Genomic DNA, 14247 nt, shown 5'->3' with positions numbered 1-14247 from the left:
AAAAAAAAAAATACCAAAATTCATATTTTTTTCCCTCTATAAAATGATACCCATATTGATATATTTCAGAACAAAAAAAAAACACTTCTCCTCTCACCTTTCTCTCTCTAAAAATATTTATACATCATTTTTCTCTATAATTTTTTACCTTCTCCTTCTCACCTAAAAAGAGGAAAAAATCATATTTTCTAATAAATTTTTTATTTTACTAATAACCAATAATGATAATTAATTTTGGTAATTAATTATTATAATTTTAAGTAACCATAAGATGATTCATTTTTATTTTTAATCTGTAAATTATATTATTTATTGAAGTAGGAAAGAGAAATAGGAGAGAGAAAGTTGAGGTGGGGTAGTGAAAAGTAGGAGAGATAAAGTGAAGTTTGATGATTTTTTTGTTCATGAGTGGGGTGGAGGTGATACATTTGATCATGAAATGATCAAAACATGAGTAAGTAGGAAATTTTGGTGATCAAACCCATCACCATTGGGAGTGCTCTAACAGCCTAACACCCCCTATTCTCCACCTTTCCGCACATATAAAAACCTCGTTAACCCTCTCCCCCTCTCCTCTCCTCTCCTCTCGTCTCTTTCTCTTTCGATTATTCTCTTGCCGTTTTCTCTCTCCTCTCTCCAAACAACTCCCTTACAACACCGAACATGGCAACAGTAGATCCAGAGCTAAAAGAAGAAGAGCACGCTCCCGCCGAAGAAGAAGATACTGGCGCTCAAATTGCCCCCATTGTTCGCCTTGAAGAAGTCGCCGTCACTACTGGTGAAGAAGATGAAGACGCTCTCATCGATTTGTATACACTCACTCTCTCTCTCTCTCCTCCTTTTTTTTTTTTAATTTGATCCCCTTTTTCTTGACTTCTTTTGTTTGTTTCTCGCCTTCTCTTAGGGTTTTTATTGAAGTTCTTTTAATTTAAATTGTGTTATTATTAGGAAGGCGAAGCTTTACAGATTTGATAAAGAAGGGAATCAATGGAAAGAAAGAGGTACTGGTACAGTGAAGTTTCTTAAGCATAAGGTTAATGGCAAGGTTCGCTTGGTTATGCGCCAGTCCAAGACCCTTAAGATCTGCGCTAATCATCTGAGTATGCTACTTCTCTTTTTATCATTTGTCGAATAATCTGGATTCTATATTTAATCGTTACGACTCTATATCTAGATGCTACATCTCAAAGTAAATCGACTGTATATTTAACTTCTATGATCAGTTGTGATGTTTGAGTTACAGTAATGAGATTTCATAGGGATATAGGAATATTGAAGTAAATTGACTGTATATTTAACTTCGACCAACATGTGTTTGTGGCGTTTAATGAAATTTGATAGGAAGATTGAAGTAAATCAACTGTTTCTTTAACTTAATGACGTTTTAATTACAGTAATGGAATTTGGTTTATGAAATTTATTCATCTTGGAGAAGAATGGGTGATTTGTCTTTTAATATTGATTTTTCACAGGTTTGGAAATTAGTAGCAATTGTGATGTATAGATGTGTTGAACTTTGTTGCAGTTATTGCGGGTATGACTGTTCAGGAGCATGCTGGAAATGAAAAGTCCTGTGTGTGGCATGCCAGTGATTATGCTGACGGCGAGTTGAAGGAGGAAATGTTCTGCATCCGATTCGCATCTATTGAAAGTGAGTGCTCGATTTGGTTTGGTTTGAATTATTATTGCTCTAATAACTGCTTCTAGAATTTTGTTGCGACTTAGTGTTGGAGTTGATTGCCATCTTGAGTTCTAGTGATTGTTTGTGACACCTAGTGATTACTGATTAGTATATCAATGGCGAGCTGTGATATCCTTCATTTTCTGTAGCATTTCGAGTGAGAATAGAAGGTATGGCCCAAAATACAGGTGGACTTCTTCCAAGGGCTACTTGCTTACTTCATAAATGATGAAGTTTAAGGAATAATGAATTGAGGATTTATTCTATCATTTGTATGAGTTGGTTATTTAGTTTATGGAGTTGGTTTTCACTTCTCGAGATTAATGTTACCAAATTTACCATTGACTTGTTCAATCACTTGGATCTATATCAAAAACCTTAACAAATGTGTATCTTATTACAAGTGGTCGTGGTTATGAAAATTGGAGCATGAAATGAGTGACTTGTTAATAAGAAAAGATTGACAGATGAGCACAAGATTGAGAAGTTGTGGGTTCCTGTCAGTATAATGCGAAATATCCTCGTGCCTTTTTGTAGTGTGTGTAACACTTGCATATATTGTATATCTTTCAAAAACTTGCCAATGCTGCATTATAGTCCAAACCTTGCCTTATCATGTCAGTTGTGGACTTTTTCGATTGTCTAATCTACTTGTCCTTTCATGTCATCTATTTTTCGTGGTTCATGTCTTTATTGGTATCTTCAGTCTGTACTTTACCTATCTTCACGAGGAGCTTAGGGTAAAGTTAGCTTAGAGTTGATTGCCATCTTGAGTTCTAGTGATTGTTTGTGACACCTAGTGATTACTGATTAGTATATCAATGGCGAGCTGTGATATCCTTCATTTTCTGTAGCATTTCGAGTGAGAATAGTAGGTATGGCCCAAAATACAGGTGGACTTCTTCCAAGGGCTACTTGCTTACTTCATAAATGATGAAGTTTAAGGAATAATGAATTGAGGATTTATTCTATCATTTGTATGAGTTGGTTATTTAGTTTATGGAGTTGGTTTTCACTTCTCGAGATTAATGTTACCAAATTTACCATTGACTTGTTCAATCACTTGGATCTATATCAAAAACCTTAACAAATGTGTATCTTATTGCAAGTGGTCGTGGTTATGAAAATTGGAGCATGAAATGAGTGACTTGTTAATAAGAAAAGATTGACAGATGAGCACAAGATTGAGAAGTTGTGGGTTCCTGTCAGTATAATGCGAAATATCCTCGTGCCTTTTTGTAGTGTGTGTAACACTTGCATATATTGTATATCTTTCAAAAACTTGCCAATGCTGCATTATAGTCCAAACCTTGCCTTATCATGTCAGTTGTGGACTTTTTCGATTGTCTAATCTACTTGTCCTTTCATGTCATCTAATTTTTCGTGGTTCATGTCTTTATTGGTATCTTCAGTCTGTACTTTACCTATCTTCACGAGGAGCTTAGGGTAAAGTTATCTTTTTGGTGTTTGAAAAATTGATGCCTTCTCTGAAGTGTTCAGATGCTACTGCTGTTGGTGTCATGGTACCAAACAAGTACTGTGCCATGTGTTAGCTGATGAATACTTTTTAATCACAATTTATCTACAACCCTTATCATCATTATCTTGTCAAATGACTCTTTCATTGGTTTCCGCTTATTAAATTGCAAACTTTGAATTTGTAGTTGCAGTAAAAACTTTTTCTGTTGTTGATTGAGGTTTCGTCATTTTACATGACCGAAAGCTAAGTACATGATGCTGTATTTTTCATTTTTTTTCCCTAGAGTGTAGTTAAAATTGTCTGGAAGCTCATTTGTGTAAACTATCTCCGTCTATGTCAAAGGATTTTGTGGTGTATGAATTTCGAATATTTTTCTTTTTAGATATTAAATAAAATTTACTCATGACATGGCTGAAAGGTGCTGGCTATGAGATGCAGTCTTGCAGATGTCATTGCAAATTATCGAACTTTAAATCATTTTGTTCATGTATTGATTGTTTTGCGGGAAAGAGGATTGGGTTTTACATGAAACAGATGGAAACTGTAAAACATAATGGTATAAATCTTGAGACTGGGTGATGGCTGCAGATATATTAGCTCATAAAGGTGGGGGTGAGAAGATGGATGTGCATGCCTACATTGTACAATAGGAAGACTTTTTCTAGTAGTTCTCTTTGCTCTTTCACCATTTTCTTTGGGTTGACAATGACGTGGTGAATAGAGTTGTACTTGACTTGGATAGTCAAGAGGATAATTTAACTGAGAATAGTATCTGAGAGGGTATTTCCTGATTATTAATTGGGTATAAGGTTTTTTTATTTGGTTGTGTGCAAATGCCATTATCTGTGCAAGCAGAATCAATTTTGTACCTGGACTCCTGGAGTCTTGTGGTTGTCATCTAAATACACCGTGATTGGTTGATTACAGGGTTTTGACTACGACATCTGTGGTTTTGTATCATATTAGTACAGTCAGAATGGTATTTAAAAATTCACATGATGATTACCAAAATACTGCTCTCTCGCATTCTCGCATGCTCCTATCTTTTGAAGTCTATGTGGTAATTTAGTAGAATGTGGTACTCTTATGTGTTCTTGAAACTATATATAGAGGACAACTATCATGCATGTCTCTGACAATATATCACCTGGTTTTTAGTAATTGTGTTTTGAGAATTGACTCTGGGTGGACCATACATAGCATGGTACTAGAAGAAGTTCTATTTCACATGGGTGATTTCTATTTATTGTTTGCTTGCTCTTGCTTGAGCTTTGTGATACGACTTCCATCTGGCCGAGCAATTTGGTCATTTTGAACTTTATCTACAGCACACCTAGTTTCAGTTTGTTCTCTTTACTTTTTACGCTCCTTTTTTTTTTTTTTAAATAATGTTATTGCTCGGTGTGGGAAGCAAGTAATGGTGTCTGATTAATGATTAAATAATGGGTTGTTTGAAGTAGTCTTTTTTCATACTGAGTTTTTTCTGTATTGTTATATCATAATTTGCATTGCTGTTCATTGTCAGATTGCAAAACCTTCATGGACATGTTCCAAGAGGTTGCTGAATCACAAAAGAAGCAGGAGGATAATGAAGATGCATCTGCCACAGCTGAAGCTCTTGAGAAGCTGAGTGTTGGAGAAGAGAAAAGCAAGGACAAAACCTCAGAGGAAGAAGTTGCTGCTCCAGCAAAGGAAGCAGTTGCTTCTGCAGCGGTGACAGAACCTGAGCCTAAAAAGGATGATGTGGAGAAGAAGGTTGAGGAACCTAGCACTTGAACTTAGTGTTTATGAATTTTTAGTGGTGCGGCATCTATCACTCGCTGAGTGTTTGAAGGCCTGGTAGCTGTCGTTTATTGTGCGCAAATATGTTGGTAGTAATTATTTTGGCCGGTCTTTATTCTTGGAAGCAAATGGGTCAGTATTTCATTAGTTTCTGTTGATGCTTGGTCTTTGTCTTCTATCTGGGTTTTGAGGATTGTTATTGTTTTTCATTTGGGTTCTATGATGAGGCTTAGAAAGAGTTTTTTCATACATACTAAAATATGTACTGGGTGTAAGTTGGCGTGTTTTTGGTTGTCTGCTGAGTCCGCGGTGTACGGAAAGTTTCTACAAGAAAAGGATTTTTGTCCTAGTTGGCTCTTGATTTGCTTCTTTGTTAGTATTTAATTGTTACTCTAAGTTATTTGCTGCATTTGCTTATTTGTTAATATCTTCTGCTTCATACTTCAATGGTAAACATCTTCCCCTCTTGTTTCTCTAAAGTCGGTTTCTACACTCAGGTATCAACTTTTAAGCTCTATACTATCTCATTAGAATATGTGCTAAACTTAGTGTCGAAATGATGTAATCATGTGGCGTTACCATTAATATCAAAACCAATTATGTGCCTAATGTATAAATAGGCGACAGTCGATTATCTATGCAGACACCTGTATTGCGGCTTGTTGGGAGCTTGGTAGTCTACTAGTCCATCTCGTGGTAGCCTATACCTTTTCTTGGGCTCTCATTGCCTAGTTGGTCTCGCAGCAGTGGATGAGTGAGGTAGCTTTGGCTTAGAGGTGCTGCACTGCTGTAGCTTAGCATAATATCTGCTGCTTATCTTCATTAGTAAATGGCAGTTAAGAATGTATCAGTAACAGTGAAGGACAAGTACTAACGTCTTGTTTGGTAGTCGTTAATGAATGGTGGTAATAAGAATAACTTTTAAGTGTAATATTACAAGGGAAGTACTTTTCGGAATCTCTATGTTGAGTACATTTTAACTACCATGTTTGTGTTTATTTTTCTTGATGGGAAAGGAGTGTCACCGCTAAGCTTGTAATTTTTTTTTTTTTGAGGGGAAATTTGTAAGCTAGTATTAAGATAAGGACAAAGAGTCCATGAGTACATAGGGTGTCAAGCGTGGGTTTTCCAAATTTGTTCATTGCCAAAAGGAACTAGCTTAGCTAAGTGATGCACAACAAAGTTTCCATCACATTGAACATGAGACCAATTAATGGAAGAGAAAGAAGTACAAGAAGCAAGAATATCTATAATATCATGAAGGATAGCATCAAGGTTTGAGAGAAAGAAGGCATTCTTTGAGAGGTGGGCAATAATTACTCGACAATCAGATTCAAGTATAACTCCTTTGAATCTCAATCTTTTACCAATACGAACCCCCATGAGTAGAGCTTTTACTTCGGCAACTTCCGGAGTCCATTACCTTTTGGTGTGACGAGTAGCTGTTGTTTATGTCTAGAAATTAAGGATGCTAAATGTCTTGCCAAGGAAATACCGGGTCAGATCTGAATGTCCTGAGTCAATAGTCCGTACGCCGGAATCCTGCAAAAGGTAAAGTTAGACTGCCCTGGAGGTGGTTTCGGGATCGCCTCTCCGACGCTCAAGTTAGTGATCAAGTTAGAGAGATAAAGTCTAGAGAGAGATGCTCTGGTTTGTTAGGTAAGAATTCAATACCTTCTCATTGATGAGGGAGCTTGGTATTTATAGTGCCTTGGGACTCCCAGCTGTAAACCAGCTGGAAGGCACTGACAGCTGGGGGAGCCTCCACAGATGGGCCCTTGGAAGCCTAAGGGCATGCTGGACCTTAATCCTCCTCTAATTGGCTTAGGACCATAAAATAAGCCCAAACAATTAGCCCCACGCCGGGAATGGGGGACCTTGAAGCCTTGCAGAAGTGTCTCCCGTTCGCGGCGGAACCTTGTCCTCCATGGGGCGAGACCGACCCGGTCTCCAAAGAGAGGGGGAGGCCAGGCCGACCCGGTCCCCGGGGAGAGGGGGAGGCCAGACCGACCTGATCTCTAAGGAGAGGGTATAACCAGGCCGACCCGGTCTTCCAAAGAGAGGGGAAGGCGGGGCCGACCCGGTCCCTGAGGAGAGAGGGGAGGCCAGACCGAGCCGGTCTCTAAGGAAGGGGGAGGCCCGGCCGACCCGATCAACAAGGAGAGGGGATAGCCAGACCGACCCGGTCTCCAAAGAGAGGGGAGGGCAGGGTCGACCCGGTCCCTAAGGAGAGGGGGGAGGCCAGACCGACCCGGTCTCCAAAGATGGAGGGAAGGCAGAGCCGACCCGGTCTTTAAGGAAAAAATTGACCATGTTGGGATTGCCCTTTAGAGGGCGATGCGACTCGGCCATGATGGGGCCGAGTTAGGTGGACGCGGCTCGGATGAGGGGCCAATGAGCCCCATGCTTGTCCGAGCCGGTGCCGTCCCTCGCTAAGTCAAACTGGGACTTAGGAGAGTGACCCAACCAAAGAAGGAGGCTTCCTTAGGCCGAGTTAGGTGGACGCGACTCGGATGAGGGGGCAATGAGCCCCATGCTTGTCCGAGCCGGTGCCGTCTCTCGCTAAGTCAAACTGGGATTTAGGAGAGTGACCCGACCAAGGAAGGAAGGTTCCTGGGGCCGAGTTAGGTGGACGCGGCTCGGATGAGGGGCCAATGAGCCCCATGCTTGTCCAAGCCGGTGCCGTCCCTCGCTAAGTCAAACTGGGACTTAGGAGAGTGAGCCAACCAAGGAGGCTTCCTTGGGCCGAGTTAGGTGGACGCGGCTCGGATGAGGGGCCAATGAGCCCCATGCTTGTCCGAGGCGGTGCCGTCCCTCGCTAAGTCAAACTGGGACTTAGGAGAGTGACCCAACCAAGGAAGGAGGCTTCCTTGGGCCGAGTTAGGTGGATGCGGCTCGGATGAGGGGCCAATGAGCCCCATGCTTGTCCGAGCCAGTGCCGTCCCTCGCTAAGTCGAACTGAGACTTAGGAGAGTGACCCAACCAAGGAAGGAAGGTTCCTTGGTCCGAGTTAGGTGGACGCGACTCGGATGAGGGGCCAATGAGCCCCATGCTTGTCCGAGTCGGTGCCGTTCCTCGCTAAGTCGAACTGGGACTTAGGAGAGTGACCCAACCAAGGTTTCATGGGCCGAGTTAGGTGGACGCGGCTCGGATGAGGGGCCAATGAGCTTCATGCTTGTGCGAGCCGGTGCCGTCCCTCGCTAAGTCGAACTGGGACTTAGGAGAGTGACCCAACCAAGGAAGGTTCCATGGGCCGAGTTAGGTGGACGCGGCTCGGATGAGGGGCCAATGAGCCCCATGCTTGTCCGAGCCGGTGCCTGGGATCTTGACTCACTTTCCATAAAGCTTGAGCTGGCGAGCTGGGTAATCTTCATTAACTCTCAAATGCCACATGGCGTTCATGTTGTCTTCTTTGGCCTTATATTCCCCTGACACTTGACCCACGATGAGTTGCGAGTCGGATTTTGCCACGATCGATGTTGCCCCGGCTAGAATGCAGAGCTGCAGCCCTAGAATGAGGGTCTCATATTCGGCTTCGTTGTTGGATCCGAGGAACTCGAACTTAACAGCGTATTCAATTTTATCCCCGACCGGGGGTTTGATGACTAGTCCGGCTCCACAACCATTTTTTGTGGAGGACCCATCGACCTGCAGTTCCCATTCTTCTTGTGAACCGACCGGGGGCCGAATTGCACATTCGGTGATGAAATCGGCAAGGGCCTGGGCCTTGATTGCTCTTCGCGGCTCGAACTCTAGCCTGAAGTCGGCTAACTGATCCGCCCAATCTGTCATTCAGCTCGAATGATTTCTGCTCTCAATGATCTTTCGAAGCGGCTGTCCGGTTAGGACTTTGATGGGGTGCGCTTGAAAGTAAGGCTTGAGCTTCCGACTCGCCATCACTAAGGCGAAGACCATCTTCTCGACATCACTGTACTTAGCTTCGGCCCCTCGATAGGCGTGGCTGATGAAGTAGACGGGGTGCTGCTTCCCTTCTCGCTCGGCCACTAGAACTGCGCCTGAGGGCGTAGTCCGAGATGGCTAAGTATATAAACAAGGGCTCCTCCGGCAAGGGGGAGATGAGCTTAGGTAAGGTTGATAGGTGGTTTTTGAGGGAAGTGAAGGCCTGTTCGGCCTCGTCATCCCAAGCGAATTCTTTTCGCTTTAAAGCTTTAAAGAACGACAAGCTGGGGAATGGAAGGAACATTAACATATGGAGGGTCCCATGGGTTGGTGATGAGAAGGGGCGTTTTATTGAAAGCGATGAAAGGGAGGAGTTGAAGGTGGTTGGTGATCTGATAGACCATGAGAAGATGGAGTGGAGGTATGACTTAATCGAACGCAACTTTAACGAGAGGGACAAAAAATGTATTTATGCTATTCCTCTTAGTCTTCGTGGGGGATGTGATGACTACATGTGGGCTTATTCCAAGGATGGGAAGTACACGGTTAAAACTGCGTATATGATCGGAAAGGGGGGTGATCTGGACGATTTTCATGGAGCCTGGGTCAACTTGTGGAGTATGGACCTTTCGCCTAAAACCCACCATTTTATGTGGCGGATATGCACTCGTTCGCTGCATGCGCGTGCAGCTCTTAAACATAGGCACGTCGTGGATAATGATGCTTGTCTGTGGTGCCCCGGGTTGGAGGAGATGATGGAGCATGCCATTTTCTCGTGTCCAAGAATTCGCCACCTATGGAAGGACTGTGGGTGCGAACAAATGTGGGAGAATTGCAGCGGTGATGACATCCTGGGAATGGTAGAAAAATGGGCTACACTAGATGGTAAAATGGTGCAAAGGGGCTACATTTTAGCTTGGAATCTATGGTTCGAACGGAACAAATTCGTGTTCGAAAATGTCGTGACCCCTGTGGAGATCGTGGTGCAGCGGGTGTATAAACAAGCAGAGGAGTATAATACATATTCCAAGCTAAACTACTCCGGCTCGATGAAGTCGCAACCACCGAGTGCCAAGAAGTGGGTAGCACCCTCGCCTGGGATTATTAAAATTAATTCCGACGCTTCCCTCTGTGATGACGGTTGGGTTGGTTTAAGCGCGGTTGCTCGGGATGATAAAGGTCGAGTGCTCTTCTCTGTCGTGAAACGGATGAAAGCGTGGTGGCCTCCGGATGTGGCGGAAGCAAAGGCCATCCTTCTAGCTGTGTGCTGGGTGAAGAAAAAGGGTCTTTCGAATACTATCGTGGAATCAGATGCGCAGATGCTCATTTCTCGCTTATCAATGGGAGCTCTGTTCTTCGCGGACCTGGATGCTATTCTAGGAGATATTATTTCATTATGTTCTGATTTCAATTTCACTATTTTCTCTTATGTGAAAAGAGATGGGAATTTGGTCATGAGCAATGCTGGGTGAATCATTGTCCTAGTATTGTTGCTCCTTATGTATTGATGGACATTTTGTCCCTGGATTAATAGATGACTTTCCTTTTCCCCTCAAAAAAAAAAAAACGACAAGCTTTTGTCTACCGACCTAGAGAGGAAGCGTCCGAGTGCGGCCAAGCAGCCGGTCAGGCGTTGCACTTCTCTTACGTTTCGGGGGGACTTCATTTCTAGGAATGCTTTAATCTTGTTCGGATTGGCCTCGATTCCCCTTTCGTCGACCAGGAATCTGAGGCACTTTCCTCCTTTGACTCTGAAGACGCATTTTTTAGGGTTTAGCATCATTCGCTACTGTCTTAGTGGGAAAGAAACGACACCAGGTAGCTTCGCAGCTGGTTTGAACGCTCATCTGGGCCTTGTAGCTGGCCATATGGTCATGTGGGTCGGTTAGGCCCGCAAACGGTTCAAGCGCCGGGGTTTTGATTTTTCCCGGAGTTGGGGTCCCTAGGATTTCCTAACTGAACGGGATCAGGAATTTAAGTCCCCCTCCAGTCAGCTTCGGCGGCTGAGAATGGGCCGAGTCGCCTTGCCCTTCTCGATGATGTGCCTTTTTGTTGAGGAGCTCTCGGGCGTCGTAGCCCTGGTTGAGGCGCTTCTGGTTAAGAAAGTGTCGAGCATCTTCAGGCTTCCGACCCGCACCCCCTCTTGGGGATTTTGATACATGAGTCTCCTCTCGCTGACGGGCCGACCCCTGTCGGGCAGACTTCTCCTTATCCTGGTGACTCGGCTCCCTCGCATCGGAGCGTTGCCGGCTAGGTGGATCCCGGTTGGAGCGGGAGCTATGCCCCTCTCGTTGGGAGCGCATCAGGGCGCGCTCCTTTGGCTCAGGTCGATTTTGGGGGACCAGCTGAGTCTGCCATTGCTGTAGGGCAGCCATCATGTCCATGATGCTCTTCTGCAATTTTTCTTGGAGCTGAGCTGTAATCAGAGCGATGTCTGCTGCTATCAGTGGTCGGGGGTCCACGTTCTGTATCTACTGAGAGGGCTCCTCATGGGAGCGCTCTTGGCGGGGGTCCAAGGTCTGGATGGTAGGGGACGCCGACCGGGTGATGGGGCCTGCTCGGCCTTCCTGTGATGCGGGGGCGAGTGACCTCTCTCAGGCCGAGGAACTTGGCCGGAGGTTTGCTTGCTGCGGGTGTTCTTGGTGGGTGCCATTGTTGACTGGCGTTCGAGAATTGATGGTCGAAGCTGAGTAGCGGGTGAGGTTAGTCGTACTAAGTGGTGGCGAAGTAACTTCTTGTACTTTCTCCACAGACGGCTCCAAACTGTTTCTGTCTAGAATTTAAGGATGATAAATGTCTTGCCAAGGAAATACCGGGTCAGATCTGAATGTCCTGAGTCAATAGTCCGTACGCCAGAATCCTGCAAAAGGTAAAGTTAGACTTCCCCGGAGGTGGTTCCGGGATCGCCTCTCCGACGTTCAAGTCAGTGATCAAGCTAGAGAGATAAAGTCTAGAGAGAGATGCTCTGGTTTGTTAGGTGAGAATTTAATACCTTCTCATTGATGAGGGAGCTTGGTATTTATAGTGCCTTGGGACTCCCAGCTGTAAACCAGCTGGAAGGCACTGACAGCTGGGGGAAGCCTCCATAGATGGGTCCTTGGAAGCCTAAGGGCCTGTTGGACCTTAATCCTCCTCTAATTGGCTTAGGACCATAAAATAAGCCCAGCTGTGAATAGGACCTTGCCTTGCGAGTCACAACCAACTACACTAGTTCCAACCCATCCCTCCACAGCAAGTGAGGTGTTGACATTGATTTTGACAATTCGATCGGGTGGTGCTTGCCAAGATTTGGGGCTGGTAGTAGTTGCCTTCTTTGAAGGGTAATTACGAGCATTGAAGGAGCCATGTTCCTCAACCAGCCGCTACACATGAGCAGTGATGGTGTTGTTTGGAGTCCATTTGTTTTGGAACACCCACTGATTCCTTTCACCCTAAATGCACCGCCAAAAAACACCCCTTCAATACCATCTTTTCATCCAGTTTTTTCCAGCCTACCGCTCAGTCACACAAGGATTCATGGGGAGAGCTAATACACATAGCCTCATCATTGCAGTCGCGCCATAATCAGCCAAACGAGGGCACCCAAACAATGCGTGGATGTCCGTTTCTCTCGCATCACAGCCCCATGGGAAAGCATCATTGCCAATCAGATGGCGGTAATGGAGGAGAGCTCTAGTGGGGAGGGACTTTGAGCATAGCTGCCAAAGGAAATGTCGAACTTTTGGACTAGCTTCGACACTCGAAATATCTACCCATGCTTGGTGGGAATCATCAAGATTGCATCCCTTGCCTAGCAAATATGCGGTCTTGACCGAATAGAAACCATTTTTTGTGAGGCCACATGTTAATTCGTCACTGTCATTGTCACTACTAAGGGGAATAGGGAGGATACATTTTTTGTCACGATCATTAAAACATTCACAATGAGTTAAAGTTCCAATCCGCATTTTTTGGGTCAATCAAATCACTAACCTGAACAATATTATCACAGGGTAAACTAGTGATGAATCTCCCTTCCTCATCTGCAAGCCATGGATCGTTCCAAACACTCACATTTTTACGCGTATCTATGCGCCATAAAAAACATCCTTCTTTGACTAGAGCCTTCGAACTTCAGGTGCTCTTCCATGAATAACTGCAAGAGTAGCCAAGAAGAGCATTAAGAAAATTCGAACAAGGATAATACTTGGCTTTCATGACCCGACCAAGGAGAGAGTGAGGCTCTGGAACAAGTCACCACGCCTGGCGCCCGAGGAGTGCGTCATTAAACACACTGAGATCTTTGAAACCCATGCCTCCAAGACATTTTAAAGTACACATTGATTCCCAAATTTTCCAGTGTGTCTTTTTTTGCGTATCCGAGCTCCCTACCAAAATCTAACCATTGCAGATTGAATCTTCTAGATAACGGAGCTTGGGAACCTAGAGACACCCATCATATAAGTTGAAATGCTTTGGATGACTGATTTGATGAATGCTAATATCACATTTGAGGACTCAACTTCTTCATCAAGAGCAGCTCCCCGAGGGTCACTGTTTACTACGCTATTCTTCCTATTTCGAAAGGGGAGTTCCCAGATACCGCACCACTATTAGTAGCCCTTCCCGCCAAAGAAGACAAGGTGCCCTGAGAAAGGCTAAGACTAGTGTCAAGGTCAAGGCAAAAAGTGGAGTCGTTTTCAACTCCGAGAGTGACTTCACTAACGGGATTTCTATTTAATTAAGAGCCTGTTCCGGGCATTGAGAGCAGACGAAGACTACTAAGAAGACTTTCGGATAGCACGTGAGATCTACTACTTAGAATACGCTACCATCTGTCTTCGATTATGCTCGTTCTACTTTGAGGGAGAGATCGCTCCTTTAAGGAGACGGGATTCCACTATTATATATGAATATGATCCCACCACTTGAAACTGATTCAACAACAGCCATTCTTCTTCCAAGAGAAAGAAGAGCAAGAACATCGCTTATTCTGCATCAACCTTACTTTATGCCTCTGTCTCCTTCCCGGCTCTCGAAAGTAATTTTTCCTTCCGACCTTAGAGTTTCTTCCAAATTCTGTCAATGATAGAGTCAAAGATAGATTTCTTTGATCGACCAGTAACAAACGAGATACCAAGGTACTTGTCATGCTTCTCAACTCGTCTCATATTCAGAATCCCCATCAAATCTTCTCTTTGATCAATAGTAACAACTCTGCTAAAAGATACTTCAGACTTTTGATAATTAATTTTCATCAGTCCGTAAGCTGATTCATATTGGTTGAGAATATCAACTATTACATTGCATTCCTATCTGCTAGCTCTAATGAAAAAAGGCTATCATCAGCAAAAAGAAGATGAGATATTTCAGGGCCATTTCTACTTGTTCTTGCACCATGGATTGCCTGCTCCTGAACCTTACT

The 14247-nt window shown here is 44.0% G+C and overlaps 2 protein-coding genes across 2 annotated transcripts; both read left to right on the top strand.

Annotated features, from left to right (window-relative positions):
• The first annotated feature begins 565 nt into the window (after positions 1-565).
• On the top strand, positions 566-5310 carry LOC104903110 (ran-binding protein 1 homolog a). The gene is made up of 4 exons (XM_010691098.4): positions 566-809; positions 949-1100; positions 1526-1651; positions 4687-5310. Exons 1-4 carry the CDS (start codon positions 664-666, stop codon positions 4935-4937), a joined length of 675 nt encoding a protein of 224 aa, XP_010689400.1. The 5' UTR covers positions 566-663; the 3' UTR covers positions 4938-5310.
• A 3667-nt stretch (positions 5311-8977) lies between these two features.
• Positions 8978-10315, top strand: LOC125493745 (uncharacterized). Its single transcript, XM_048637253.1, has one exon. The coding sequence runs from the start codon at positions 8978-8980 to the stop codon at positions 10313-10315; it is 1338 nt and encodes a 445-aa protein (XP_048493210.1).
• Positions 10316-14247: the final 3932 nt, after the last annotated feature.

Source organism: Beta vulgaris, chromosome 9, assembly GCF_026745355.1.
Source record: "Beta vulgaris subsp. vulgaris cultivar EL10 chromosome 9, EL10.2, whole genome shotgun sequence".
In the NCBI taxonomy this organism is placed as follows: domain Eukaryota; kingdom Viridiplantae; phylum Streptophyta; class Magnoliopsida; order Caryophyllales; family Amaranthaceae; genus Beta; species Beta vulgaris.
This window is presented reverse-complemented; position numbering and strand designations above follow the sequence as displayed.

Coding starts and splice junctions, on each gene's coding strand:
- LOC104903110 (XM_010691098.4), top strand. CDS start 664: ATGGCAACAGTAGATCCAGAGCTAAAAGAAGAAGAGCACGCTCCCGCC. Junction 810..948: donor GAAGACGCTCTCATCGATTT/GTATACACTCAC, acceptor TGTTATTATTAG/GAAGGCGAAGCTTTACAGAT. Junction 1,101..1,525: donor GATCTGCGCTAATCATCTGA/GTATGCTACTTC, acceptor ACTTTGTTGCAG/TTATTGCGGGTATGACTGTT.
- LOC125493745 (XM_048637253.1), top strand. CDS start 8,978: ATGGCTAAGTATATAAACAAGGGCTCCTCCGGCAAGGGGGAGATGAGC.